Source organism: Vitis vinifera, chromosome 6 (assembly GCF_030704535.1).
Source record: "Vitis vinifera cultivar Pinot Noir 40024 chromosome 6, ASM3070453v1".
Classification (NCBI taxonomy): domain Eukaryota; kingdom Viridiplantae; phylum Streptophyta; class Magnoliopsida; order Vitales; family Vitaceae; genus Vitis; species Vitis vinifera.
In genome coordinates, this window is record NC_081810.1 from 21,463,225 (window position 1) to 21,476,301 (window position 13,077).

At 27.9% G+C, this 13,077-nt stretch overlaps 1 protein-coding gene across 1 annotated transcript; it reads right to left on the minus strand.

The window, feature by feature from the left end:
• Window positions 1-6,263: 6,263 nt before the first annotated feature.
• On the minus strand, window positions 6,264-8,107 carry LOC100263681 (protein RGF1 INDUCIBLE TRANSCRIPTION FACTOR 1). The gene is made up of 4 exons (XM_002272198.4): window positions 7,857-8,107; window positions 6,999-7,184; window positions 6,700-6,918; window positions 6,264-6,614 (listed from the first exon to the last, which is right to left on the minus strand). Exons 2-4 carry the CDS (start codon window positions 7,170-7,172, stop codon window positions 6,393-6,395), a joined length of 615 nt encoding a protein of 204 aa, XP_002272234.2. The 5' UTR covers window positions 7,173-7,184; window positions 7,857-8,107; the 3' UTR covers window positions 6,264-6,392.
• Window positions 8,108-13,077: the final 4,970 nt, after the last annotated feature.

Below are 13,077 nucleotides of genomic sequence, written 5' to 3' on the forward strand. Positions count from 1 at the left end.
TTTGACCCAAGCCTGTAGCTATGGGCTACTTTTACAGGATACTTACCATTTCAAATGGTTCTCTTTTATATATATTTATATATTCCTTCAATGATTTTTTTCTCGTTCAAAATCGTCTTGTACACGGCTCAGAGCTGATAATAGATTCGATACACGGGCCGTATCACATGCAATCTGAGCAGTTGACCTTGCAGATGGGCACAAACATGGCTATAATTGCAGGCGCCATCACTAACATCTCAATCACAAACATATTCCAAGACTCTTTTCTTAACCATATAAATCATTTTTTTTTTATAGAATTAACAAGGATTTTTATTTTTTGGTAATAATTACTTGGGATCATGTAACATCTTACAGGGCACTCATCGTCTATATCTGTGGGTTTGAGAAGGCAATAATTGAACTGTTTGAAAAAGAAAATAAAATGAAAAATGCTACGTTGCCCCCCGCTCAAAGAAAACCCATAAACCTAATAATGGAGTTGTGATGGTGCACATTGGATTCCCATTAAAAAAAATGCCAAAACCAGTGAAGGGGTTGCGGGGCTGCTCCATCCTTCTATTTTAACTTTTTTTTCTTCCTTTTCCATACTGTACATAGAACAAGCTGTTTGTTTGTTTGTTTGTTTTTGTTTTTGTTTTTGGTGGGCTAAGCTTAAAACATGACTCACACGATCAATCTTTCCATTGAATAATAATTATAGCCTGGGGTGGTTCTTATACATTGAATAGCCTCACTGTTTTGGTCACATGTTCATATACTTGGTAAGTATATAGAACTCTCACCAATACATTCCCAGAATAAATCACAATATATGCTAGCATGCAACAGTATTTTTGCAGGACTTAGTTCCAAGAGTTTATCCTTGGAATAGCAGTTTCATTCCCATTTTATAAGGGAGGAATTCCATTGTACAAAACTTAGAACAATTTTTATACATATTTAGTTTTCTTTTTCCTTTAAAGAAGCTTAAGAGAACTAGAGAACTAATTTCAAAATAATCTAAACTCCTATGGAGAAAACATGGCTGCATCTTTGTTGGGTGACCTTTTGGGTCATGGGAAGTGCTAAAAGAAAGTAGAAAAAAAAAAGTCTGAATTAATTTTCCTATTTAATTTCTTATGAAAAATATGAAGAAAAAAAAAATATAATACAAATTATTTTGAAATTGACATTAAGAAACATTCCTTTTTCCTTCCTTTCTTTCAAGGCAGGAAGATCCAAACAATCCTAAATTTTTAACCTCAAAGAAGGCTCTCCCCAATCCCTTATTCTTGCTTTATTCTTATTTTTATTTAATTTATTATTATTATTTTTGTTTTGAAATTAATGAGCTCCGTTCAAGAATGAGGACCATGTTGAGACATGCACAGTATCATTATCCTGCAAATCATTCATCATTCTTCCCAAAGGGAAAAGGCCAGAAAAAGTATACCATATATAATATGAGATCAACAAAGCAATATTGTTAAAGAAACAACTTGGATTGCTTATGTACGGATACTCATAATTCATTGGATAGTTCAGCCAAATCGCCATAATATTGAATGTCGTGAGGATCCATATCCCATGTAGACAAGTTTTCATCAGTAAAATCGTTGCTGGTATTATTAAGAAGCAGTGGTTATGTATATATAAAATAAAATGGAAAAGTGACCTAGGCTCAGTTTCCTTTACTCGTATACCTCTTCTTCTTAACGCTGCGAGACGAAACCCTAAAAAGTTCAAAGCTTGATTTGAAGAGGGAATCTACCTCATCTCCTCCGGTGAACTCAAAGAACTGCACTTCTTGAAATTTTCTCTTCTGTGAAAGTACTTTTCCTCGTTTTTTCGGGGCCGGCGGACAGCTTAGAATTGATGGGATCTTGTGATCGCGAGAAGTCGGGGTTCTACAGCCTTCAGGATCATCTGTTGTTAAGGTTGATTCACGATTTTCTTCAACAGATGGTGGTGGGATTAGTTGAAGCTGAGGGTATTCTCTAGCCATGGAGATGAAAAAAGGGTCTACTTTGGAAACTAGAAGGGTAGGGAAAGAGAGACAGAGAGTTTGTCTTGTAATATCTCTTTATCTTCTGAAATATAGACGTCTTCTCACGTTCGCACCTTCTTCTCTTGTATTCTTCCTTATTACCCGACCTGTTTCACTTCCTTTTTTTTCCCCATAAAATTACAAACTAGGTTGTGTTGTCGCTTTAAGGAATGACACCACTAAGTAGAACTACTATTCTCCATTCTCAGGACTCATCAATTCACCATAGACCTTTTCCCTCACCAGGGATGACTGTGTTTTGCCATAGCTACTGTAGGATGTGCGAGTTGGAGAGTTTTTTATCTCAGGGAAAACAATATATAGAAGGAAGGTTTCTAATTATAATTTAAAACAACTTTAAACTTGAAGTTCGTTTTTGGAAACTTTTTTAGGGAAGTGTTTCAAGCCATATGGAATGTTATATTACATAGAATATTTAGAGTGGTTTTTAATTTTTTTAGTATTTGAAAAATAAAGATTTTTAAGTGTTAAAAAGATCAAAAATATTTTCTAGAATCAGTACCAACTACACTCTTATAAGTTCGTATCTAATCTAATCCATTAGATTACTTCTAGGACAAAGAAAGTTAGTAAGAATATTTTTATGTTTTTGGAAACTTTTATGAAGAAGTGTTTGTAGGAGAGTTACTAATTACTAAACTCATATATGATTGGAATTGTATTACTAATTAGATAAGGAGAGCTCAATGTTTGTCTTTTTTTAACTTAATTTTAAATAAGACTTAAAATTAAATAGTGTTTAATAATATTAAGAATGAAGTTGTTCATTTTTTTAATATTTTATTTTTATTATGTATTAAAAATTTTAAAAAAGCATATATTGCCTTTTAATCTCTAGAAAAAATTAAGTATTTGTTTAGGAACAGTATTTTAGAATAATCAATTTTCTATTCTCCCGAATAAAAAATATAGAAAACTCATTTTACAATCAAAAATTGTTTTCTATTATTAGGAACAAAAAATATAATGTTTTCATAAAATATCTTTTAATTGTTTTTTATTATTTTCACTTATTTTCTAAAAAAATTGTTTTAAGAAATAATTATACAAATATATATGTAAAATGATTAAAAATAAAACATTAGATATAAAAAAAATATTAAAAACATTTTAAGTTTTCAAACAGACTGTTATTCTATAAAAATTAAAAAATAATTTTTAAAAACTATTTTTTAAAATTATTTTTGAAAAGACTTTAAATATTTTTCTTTTTTCTATTGAATAAAAAAGCTTAAAAGAATAAATTATCAACAAAAAGTGAAAAAAAAAAAAAACATATTATCTAAAATTTGGAAACAAATTATTTTTAGTAAAAAATTTAAAAAATAAACCCCACCAAGTAGAAATATTTTTACGAGTATTGAGGTCATTAGAAAAATATATATATTTTGCTTCAAAGGTATTTATTAGAAACCTAAATTAATTAATCAATTTTTGGGGCATCGTGAGCTAATTCATATACCTTAGAGGCGGCATGCAATGGTATAAAATATAGGTCTTCATCCACCATATTCCCAGTATAATTGGTTGAAAATTTATAGCTAAAAGCGTAGAACTTGTCCTTGTAAAATAAAGAGGATCAATTTTGAAGTAATCAAATATGGCAATGATTAAGCCGTAGAAAAGGGGAAAACAGCAAAAACATCGGATTTAGCCATTTATGCAGCTTCTTGAACAAGGGGAGTCCTAGGCAAAAGCCCATATGGACACAAGCAAGAGCCCTTATCTCTGTTCCCTTTTCACCTGTCAAGTCATGTACCTGTATTCTTTCTCTAACTTGTCTGTATGTACACAGGCAGCATAGGATACCGGTTTTATGTTTCGGACCTCTACAGAATAATTTGATGCCTGACGGGGACATGAAATTTCCTGTCACGTATCTTCTCTTACACAGTTACACTTTTCTTCTCTCTTTGCTTTCCCATGTCGTCTAATGTTTGCAGCTTTTCATTCCCTTCCTAAGCTTCCTTGTTCCATTTTCCCTTTGATAATTCCATACAGTAAAATACTTTATTTTTATACCCATAATTGCTGAACCTGCAAAAGAGATATTCCATGGACATGAGGTATATCCGTCTATATGTTTGTGCCACTGCATGCATCAAAGTGGAAGTCACATCTTAAATGAAAAGGTCCCCCAATATGTTTTTTGTTTTTCAAAATATTTTTTGGAATTTCTTCTATTAACATGTTTGTTTTCCTATGTTTCTGTAAAAGACAATTGTGTGTTATTTGTTTGAAAAAGTAGATACAAAAATTACATTCCAACAAATTTGTTAACATAAGAACAACAAATTATGGTGTATAATAATTATTAAACTTTCAATTATCCAAAAGGATTATGTAGTGCCCAATAATGTATGTCAAGATAGGTAGGCTATAAGAGTTCAATAAATAAGAGTTATGATATAATGTTAAGTTACCATCGATCGATGGCCTTCTTTGAGCTTTCACTTGGGTTTAATAAATAAAAAGTTTTATATCAATTTAAGTCGTTAAGTAATGTTGGAGTGTCACTAATATATATCATATTTGTAGTACTGTCCGTCACTTGTAATTTTTTTTTAGATTTATATGCACTAATTTACTAACTAAAAGTTTAAATATTAAGATCATATTTAATTGGTCAGATATAACATGAGATAGAATAAGAAAGAGGATGTTATATTATATCTCATGTTTAATTGATGATTAGAAATGATAAATTGTTTCATCACTTATTTTATCATATATTCAACCAAAATGAGATATGATAATTAGTGAAATATATTATTTATTTTTATTTTTTTATTCATTTCATATAAAATATGTTAATATCATGATAAGATATAAGATATACATATCTCATATATTAAAATTTTATTTTTTTTAATATAGTCATTTTACAAAATAAACTTTTCATTATAAATTAATTTTATGATTAAAAAAACTAACAAAATATTTATATAATAATAATAATAATATATGATATATAAATTATTTTTATATATTAAATAACATAATATAAAAAATTATCTATAAAATTTAAATATTTTAATCATTAATATTATTAAACATAACAAAAATTTTATTTTTTAAAATAGAAAATATTTGAATGTGATATAATTTTATTTTAAATATTAAAAATAATATATTTTTTATATTTTTATTTATTTTATAAATTAAATATAAATATAATATAGTATATCTTATTGAATATATTATTTTAAAATATCATGTTCATAAAATATGTAATATATATATATATATATATATATATATATATATATATATATATATATATATATATATATATATTCTATCATATTTTATCCTATTAATCAAATATATCCTAAAAGTAATAATAATTCTAGAAATCGTTTTTAACTTCAAAAGCGTTTTTTTTTTAATAAATAAATAAATATTTAATAAAATATATTAAAAAATATGAAAAATTACTTATAATATTAAAAAAAAAAATCATTTCTAATATTTTCTAGAGACATACTTAATAAATAATTTTAAAAAAAAATACTTCAAATAAAAATAGAGTGAAACACACCCTAATCCTCGCTAATTTATTTTGTGCGGACAAGACATTTCACAGCTATAGTAACTGAAAGGCATGTCGAGGATATTTTTAAGCAAAAGGACAATGATGGAATAAGTTGGAACCAAGGTGGGGTACGGTTGATAACTACCCCATCTCGTTTATATACTTATTATCATTCATGTCCCTATAAAAGATTTAGACAAGGTGGGGTATGGGATACGCCACCTTGTTTATTTTCTTGTTTTTATCTTTAAAATAATTTAATTATATTAAAAATAGATATGCTTCATATATAAGCAAAATTTTCTATTATTTTATGTGTTATAAAAAGGTGAAAATAAAAAACTTAATTAAACTATTTTTAAATTTTATTGTATATAAACCTACCTCAAGTTTTAAATTTATCTTCATTCCAAACAATTTTTTTTTATAAAAATGGAAAATAAGAATAAGTATTTTTAAAGTTCAACTAAATAAAAATCAAAAAAATTTAGAGATTATTGTTTATATATATATAACTCAGAACTTTAGATTCTATGAACATCTTTAACCTTTAGATGACATGAACAACTTCGTGTCATTAGCTCAGGGCTCTAGATGCATTGATAGGCTACGCATACACAAAGATAAAGTACAAAGAAATTCAACAATAACAATAACACTACCAATGTAACCCAAAACAATACACCAAGCAAAAAGGCCTTTCAAAGAAGTATAGAGCAAAAGCAAAAAGAAGTAAAATAGCAACATTAACAGTATATATATATATGGGCAAAGTTATATAGGCTAATGTACAAGGATTAAATGCTATAGAACTCCAATCAGGTGACCTGAAAGCGGCGCCCTGTGGGGAATGCCCTTCCTTTTTCTAGAATTAGAAGGTGGGAGTTTGGCCGGTGGGGGCGCCCTTACTCTGAACTTTATTTTTAGCGACGATCTCTTTTCTCCTTCTCCTTTACTTCCCTCTTCTTCACTCTTGTTGCAGGCGTTCACCAAACCTGCATTCCCATTCTCCATTATGCCCGCTACCTGAATTAATTAATCAACAAGAAGGGTCATATATAAAATTAATTAAGAGAAAATAAAAGAGAAATTAATTAATTAATTAACAAACCTTGCATCTTAGTGAACAGAAACGGAAGTTGGTCAAGAGACCTCGACGACAGACTTCACATGCATGAGAGGCATTACCATTACTAGGCTTCACCTGTGTCTTCCGGTCCAGATATACTACTTTACACTTGTTGACCACGTACGACTGAACCCCACTTACATCCAAAAGCTTCTCAACTTCCATCACCTTCACAGCATTATGATATGACGATCGTCGTATCTGCGAATTAATTAACTTTCATCATTAACTAATGTGATATTCAAATCAAAATTTTCATTGATAGTAATGTAAGAACGTACTTGAATTACGGCATGACCCGAGTGTAGTGAGATTCGGCAGTGGCTGCAAAAGGCGTCGCTTCTGCAGTCGATGCAGAACATGTTGCATTCCTTGTGTGCGGCGTCGGGATGCTTAGTGCAGCCGCTGTAGAACCGAGTAGACAAGAAACTCTCCACCCATGGTGGCACCAACATCGCTGCTGGCGGCTGTATATATCATAATCCCACACAAACCAGATGATTAGGACATCATTAATGGCAGGCGAGTGTTCGAAGTTAGAACAAGACAAAACAACACTTTGATTTTCTTTACTATTTGATTCTTCAATTTTCACAAAAGCCACTAAGTCGGTTACTACTAAGTTTCACTCATACTAAATTTATAAAAGCATGCAAGAAACATGTATTGAATTTAAACCAATTTTTATTTTTCTTTCCTTTTTCATCTTTGTTTTCTACTTTTCTTGGCATTTACCACCATCCAAACAGACCCTAAAAGTTACGAACATCGTTTTCTTCATAGATTGAGATGTAGAACTTTTACATGGACATGAATAATCAGAATTAGGTTTTGAAATCCTACAAAAACTCAGAAAACGATCATGTATTACCATATCTCAACATGCAGAAAATAATTTTTTTCAAGACTCTTTTCTTCATTCATCTTCCAAGATTGTGCTCATACAAATATTCTGAGTCAAGACTCAAGAGGACCCACAAAGAACGTATAAAGACAGAAGAAAATTCAGAAAATCGAATGCGTAACCTCGATCTGAATGGCCATCGTCTTCCCAGAAAAATCAATGGGGATGAGAGCTGTACTCAGAAAAGATACAACATCCTAATAATAACAAGAAAACACCGAGGGAATGAAGATACCTGCAACTGCAAGGCGTTTGGTTCCTTATTCCCTGTCTTCTCCGTGGATTTCACTTTTCAATGTTTTCAGTTCTTGATCCGACTGATTTTATGGAATGACGTGAATCCAGCTGTAAAAAATTGAGAAGTCCAGGAATTTGTTTCCTACTATGTTTCCATTTTTTTAAAAGCGCGGAATTGTAATAAAATTAATTTTGAGCTGGGAGGGAGTTCATAACGTCTCCTTCCTTTTTCCCAAATCAAAATTTGGGGATTTTTTTTTTTTTTTTTTTACTTAAATTATTGAGAAGGCCCATTTCTTCAATATAATTAAATATTTTCTTGAATATTAATTTCAATAATTTGTTTTATTCACAAAAAATTTAAAAATGAACCGATTCAAGAAAAGCCCATGTTCTAAAGTTTTTCACCTCCTCAATTTGATATGCCACGTCGATTTTTTTATTTTGTTTTATCTTATTTTATTTATTTTGTGAGATCCGATTCGATTTCATAAAGGCTGTCCCGTTTAAACCAGACACCTGTCCTCTGCATTGGGCGTTCAACCCACTCATGATACAAAAAGCCCAAATGGAGTGGATTCAAGAATAATTGGGCTGGGGCCCAATCCAGCCGGCCATCGAACTGGTGTTGGATATGATATTTTTAAAGGAAAATTATGTTTTGGAGCCTCAACATTTAAACCCAAGACTTAGAAGAAGTGTGAAAATTAAGAAAAATGATATGAATTTTTTATCTTTCCAAAAACGACTTTTATTGACTATGAAAAAAAAGTTTAGAAAAACATTAATTTAAATTTTATTTTTTTTGTAAACCTCAATAAAATTTAATTTAATTTAGTTATTTGGAAAAAAAGATACACATTTTTTCAAAAAAAATAAAAATAAATTATTATTATTATTTAAAAATCAAACATCTTAGAAAATATATATATTTAAAATTATGTATGTAAAAAATAACTAAAAATATGTCAAAATTATTTTTTTTAAATGATATATTTTTAGAATATATTTTTAAAAAAAATTAGTTTTCTAAAAATAATAAATATTCAGAATAATTATTAAAAAAAAAATTAAGATAAAAAAGTTTGTCAAAACATTATGGTAGAAAATATTCAAAATAGTTTTAAAAGGTATATTGATCTCTTCATATTTTATATCAGGCTCATCAATTATGTAACTTTTATGGATCAAATCTAAATTTTTGGGCTCAGTTGGATTTAAAACACAATTGTCCATATTTTTAAAATATTGGGATATGATTTTTTTTTTTTTAAATGTAACATTGAAATACAATAAATTTTTCATTTTATTTTTTGATCTTTTTACAAATCAAACATGAAAATAACATAGCAATTGGAAGTCATGGTATAAGATATTTCCCATCTAATCCAATCAAACACAACCTTAAAGTTTTGGTTACATCTAAGTTGGGAAAACCTAACCCACCCAAGTTGTGATATTTTGATCACTTTATTTTCCAAGATATTTTTAGTTTTTTTTTTTAAATTAAGGCCCAATATCAATCTACCACAAAGTGACTCCCATCTTGTGGTTCACCTTGTAGGCCCATTATTTAGGCCCAAAAGCTGAAAGTTGAGGCCAAAAGCCCCAATTCACAAAAGGGTCAGGCATTGTCAAATTTGCCAAGCCTGATGTTTAAGTCGAAATTAATAAATGTCTCAATTTTATGAGTACTTAGATATTCCAAAAACTAATAATTCAATACTAAAAAAGTTAAAGGCCATGTTTGGTTAACTGATATAATATGTGATAGGATAAGAAAAATGATAATATATTTTATCTCATATTTAGTTGGTAATTAAACATGGGATATGAAATAAGAATATTATATTTCATTGCATAAGAAATACATATTTCATTTAGAGATTAAAACAAGGTCGATAGAGACGAATATAAAAAAAACATGTTTCATTACCATCCTTAATCCTATTAGAATTAATAGGATAAAATATGTGTTTCCTATAAATGAAATATAATATTCTAAAATATACATATTTTTTCAATCAAATTAAACCTAAAAGTATATTAAATTAAAAATGAAGAATCCGACAATCACAAAAAATAAAAATCTAAAAATAAAATAAAATATTGTAAAAAAAGAAAGGTTCATGATTAACTCTTCACTAATTAAATTAAAATAATAATTAATGAAAGTAATGGTAGGATGGTTATCCACTTTTGTAAAAGATAATGAAGTAATCCCCCACGCCCAAAAGGCATTCCCACATTATTCAAACCAAAAATTCATTCCTTTCCTTTTTTTATAAATATTCTCTCCATCATGACTTGGAATTTAAGAGCTTCTCAAAATGAATCTCATCCATTATAAAATGCTTTAGTCAAAAATATAATTTAAAAATTTAAAAAAAAAACAAAAAACAAAAAATGGGGACAATCATGATTAATAATCCCCATTCTTCTTCCAAGTTCCAACAACCATTAGGCACCGACACTATTTATTTATTTATTTTTTTTGGCATTATTTGAAGTCTTTAATTACCATATTTTCAAGTCAAAGGCAACATCATTAGACTTTTCTTGACGGTATTAATTTTCCCTTGTGGCAGAAGATTACACATCAACTATACTGTATCAGCCATCATTTATTTAGTTAGTTATTAGTCATTACAATTTAATATTATTTAAATTTTTCAAAAAATTAGAAATAAAAATAAATCAATGAAAGCCAACCAGATAGCATGGAAAATAAATTGAAGATGTTGCATATCCATATCACAATTAAGTCTTCACATTTAATGATTTTAAATCATTTTTAAAATTAAATTATGTAAACATTAAAAAAATTAGTGAATTAAATTATAGTTAAATTGGTATTTTTTCAATTTAACAAAATTTGAACACATAAGATGATGAGTCACGCATATTTGATATGTGACATATATTCACATGGTAACATGGGATGAAATTTAACTTTATAAATAACAACAAATCTTTCAATTAAAATAAAATAAATAAATATTCTTTCGTTAATAAATTTATAAAGGAAGCAAATCTTCTCAAAAGAGAATTAAAATTAAATATGAGTTACAAAATTTCATTAATAAAAAGAGATAAATTATAAAATTAAAGAACCAAATTCTTTAAATTAAATAACTAAAATTTGAGTATTTTAAATTTAATTTCATAATTTTACTTATAAATAATGGTAATTTCCTTCTATAAAAGAGACTTTAAATCAATCAACAAAACCATTACACACGGGAAAAGTATTATGCCGCTTGATAAATTAAAAAAAAAAACATTTTTATCATTGTATTTCAAAATGTAATTAAAGTGAAAAAATGAGAGAAAAAAATATTTAAAAAAAATATTAACACAAAAATTGTACTCCACAATTATTAATTTTAATAAAATTTATGTTTTTATTATTTTTTGTTTTTCTAATTTTGTAGGGCCTCACAAAATTTGTGCATACAAGTTAATTAAAACTTATTTATTTATTTATTTAAATTATTAACGTTGTTTGGTGAAACTCATTTTAATTTTCTTAAATACTTGAATTGACATATTTATTATCCTTGGTATCGACAATGGAGTAGTAAAATTATGACGGAGAAATAAAAAGGAAAGAAAGAAAGACAATTAAAATTAAATTATTTATTTTCTGCATTTCTTATATTAAAGCTCCATATTTGACAGCCCATATGATAGGTGGGGGGTAAATCCGTAAAAGTCATTTTGGAAGCATTCTTTTATACATATCTAATAAACTATGCGGATGCTGGTGGGTAGGGCCGTAGGGGTCACAATCCATATTTGAATAAGCAAATGTTACCTCAGTCTAACGTGGATATTGTTTTATCCATATGTTTATTTAGGACATTTCTTTGATTCTTATTCCAGGTTCAGAAGTTTTCCAAGGGTTTTTACAAAATTTAGGAATTTTTTCAAATAATATTTTAAAAAATAATTTTTGATTTTTAATTATTTTGAGAAATAAAATTATGATTAATAATTAGAATATATTCTCAAAATTGGTACGATATAATCATATTCAAGCAAAAAGTTTTTATTGTAGTATGTGACTCATATCGAATGAAAGACATGAAAAAAAAAGACAAATGTCGAAGCGAAGTGGAGTGGAACGGAGTTACGGCATTTGTCATTCAAACTTTATTTTTATTATTGTGGACGAACGATAAGTTGGGGATACGGGGCACCCGCAGTACGGTTTAAGAGTATTTTTAAAATTTCATTACTTGAGAATTAGTATAAATACTCTTATGTAACCCTAATTTGATATATATAGTGAAAATCTTCTTCCCTATTTTCGTTAACGTAGACAATCTATCGATTCACGTTAAATCTGTATTTTTTTTCTTTTCGTTTTCTTTAATTTTCACCATAAATCGTTACGTAAATCAATAGCTTTATAAAAACAATTAAAAATATCTAAAATTTATTTTTTCAAAACAAACTTCCAAGAAAAGTTGTGAAAATTTTATCACATGTGTTTTCCTAAATTAAAAATAAAAAATAAAAATCTTCAAGAATAATTTCCAAACAAACCGAAGTAGGTGAGCAAACATTTATTATTATTAAAATAAAATTAACAAAACAGAATGATGTGTTATTATTAATCCATCACTTTTAGGATATGCCGATGAATAGACTTTTGAATCAATGTTGGAGATAGTCTTCTTATCTCAGGATATTTTTTTTTAAATTTTATTTAATATAATATTGGTGCAGCAAAAGCTCTGAATGTAGTGACATATAAAACTTTATTGATGTTGTTGGTGGTTATGTAAGCATGTGAAAGAATTCTATTAAAGGAATGAATGAGTATCCTCAAGTGCTAATATTCCTCCCAAGTAATCATTGCGCCCCAAGCCTCCAACTTCCCCAGGTAAAAAAATGTACAAGTTGGAGTACTTCAATTAAAACACAAATTGTAGGATTGAGATTGATGGAATATTGTATTAATTTATTTTTATTTTTTTTAATCCTATTATTACAGGTGTTTTTTTTACAGTAATATTTCGAAATTCTACACTTTCTATAATTACTATCAAACAAACATACTCTACATTTGTTTGATAGGATATATATATATATATATATATATATGATTTCAAATGAGATATTATGTATTTTTTTTTATATAAAAAAGGGTTTTAACTCATTAAAATATATTTAAGAAACACCTCAATTTTTTTAAATGAGTATTTTCTTCA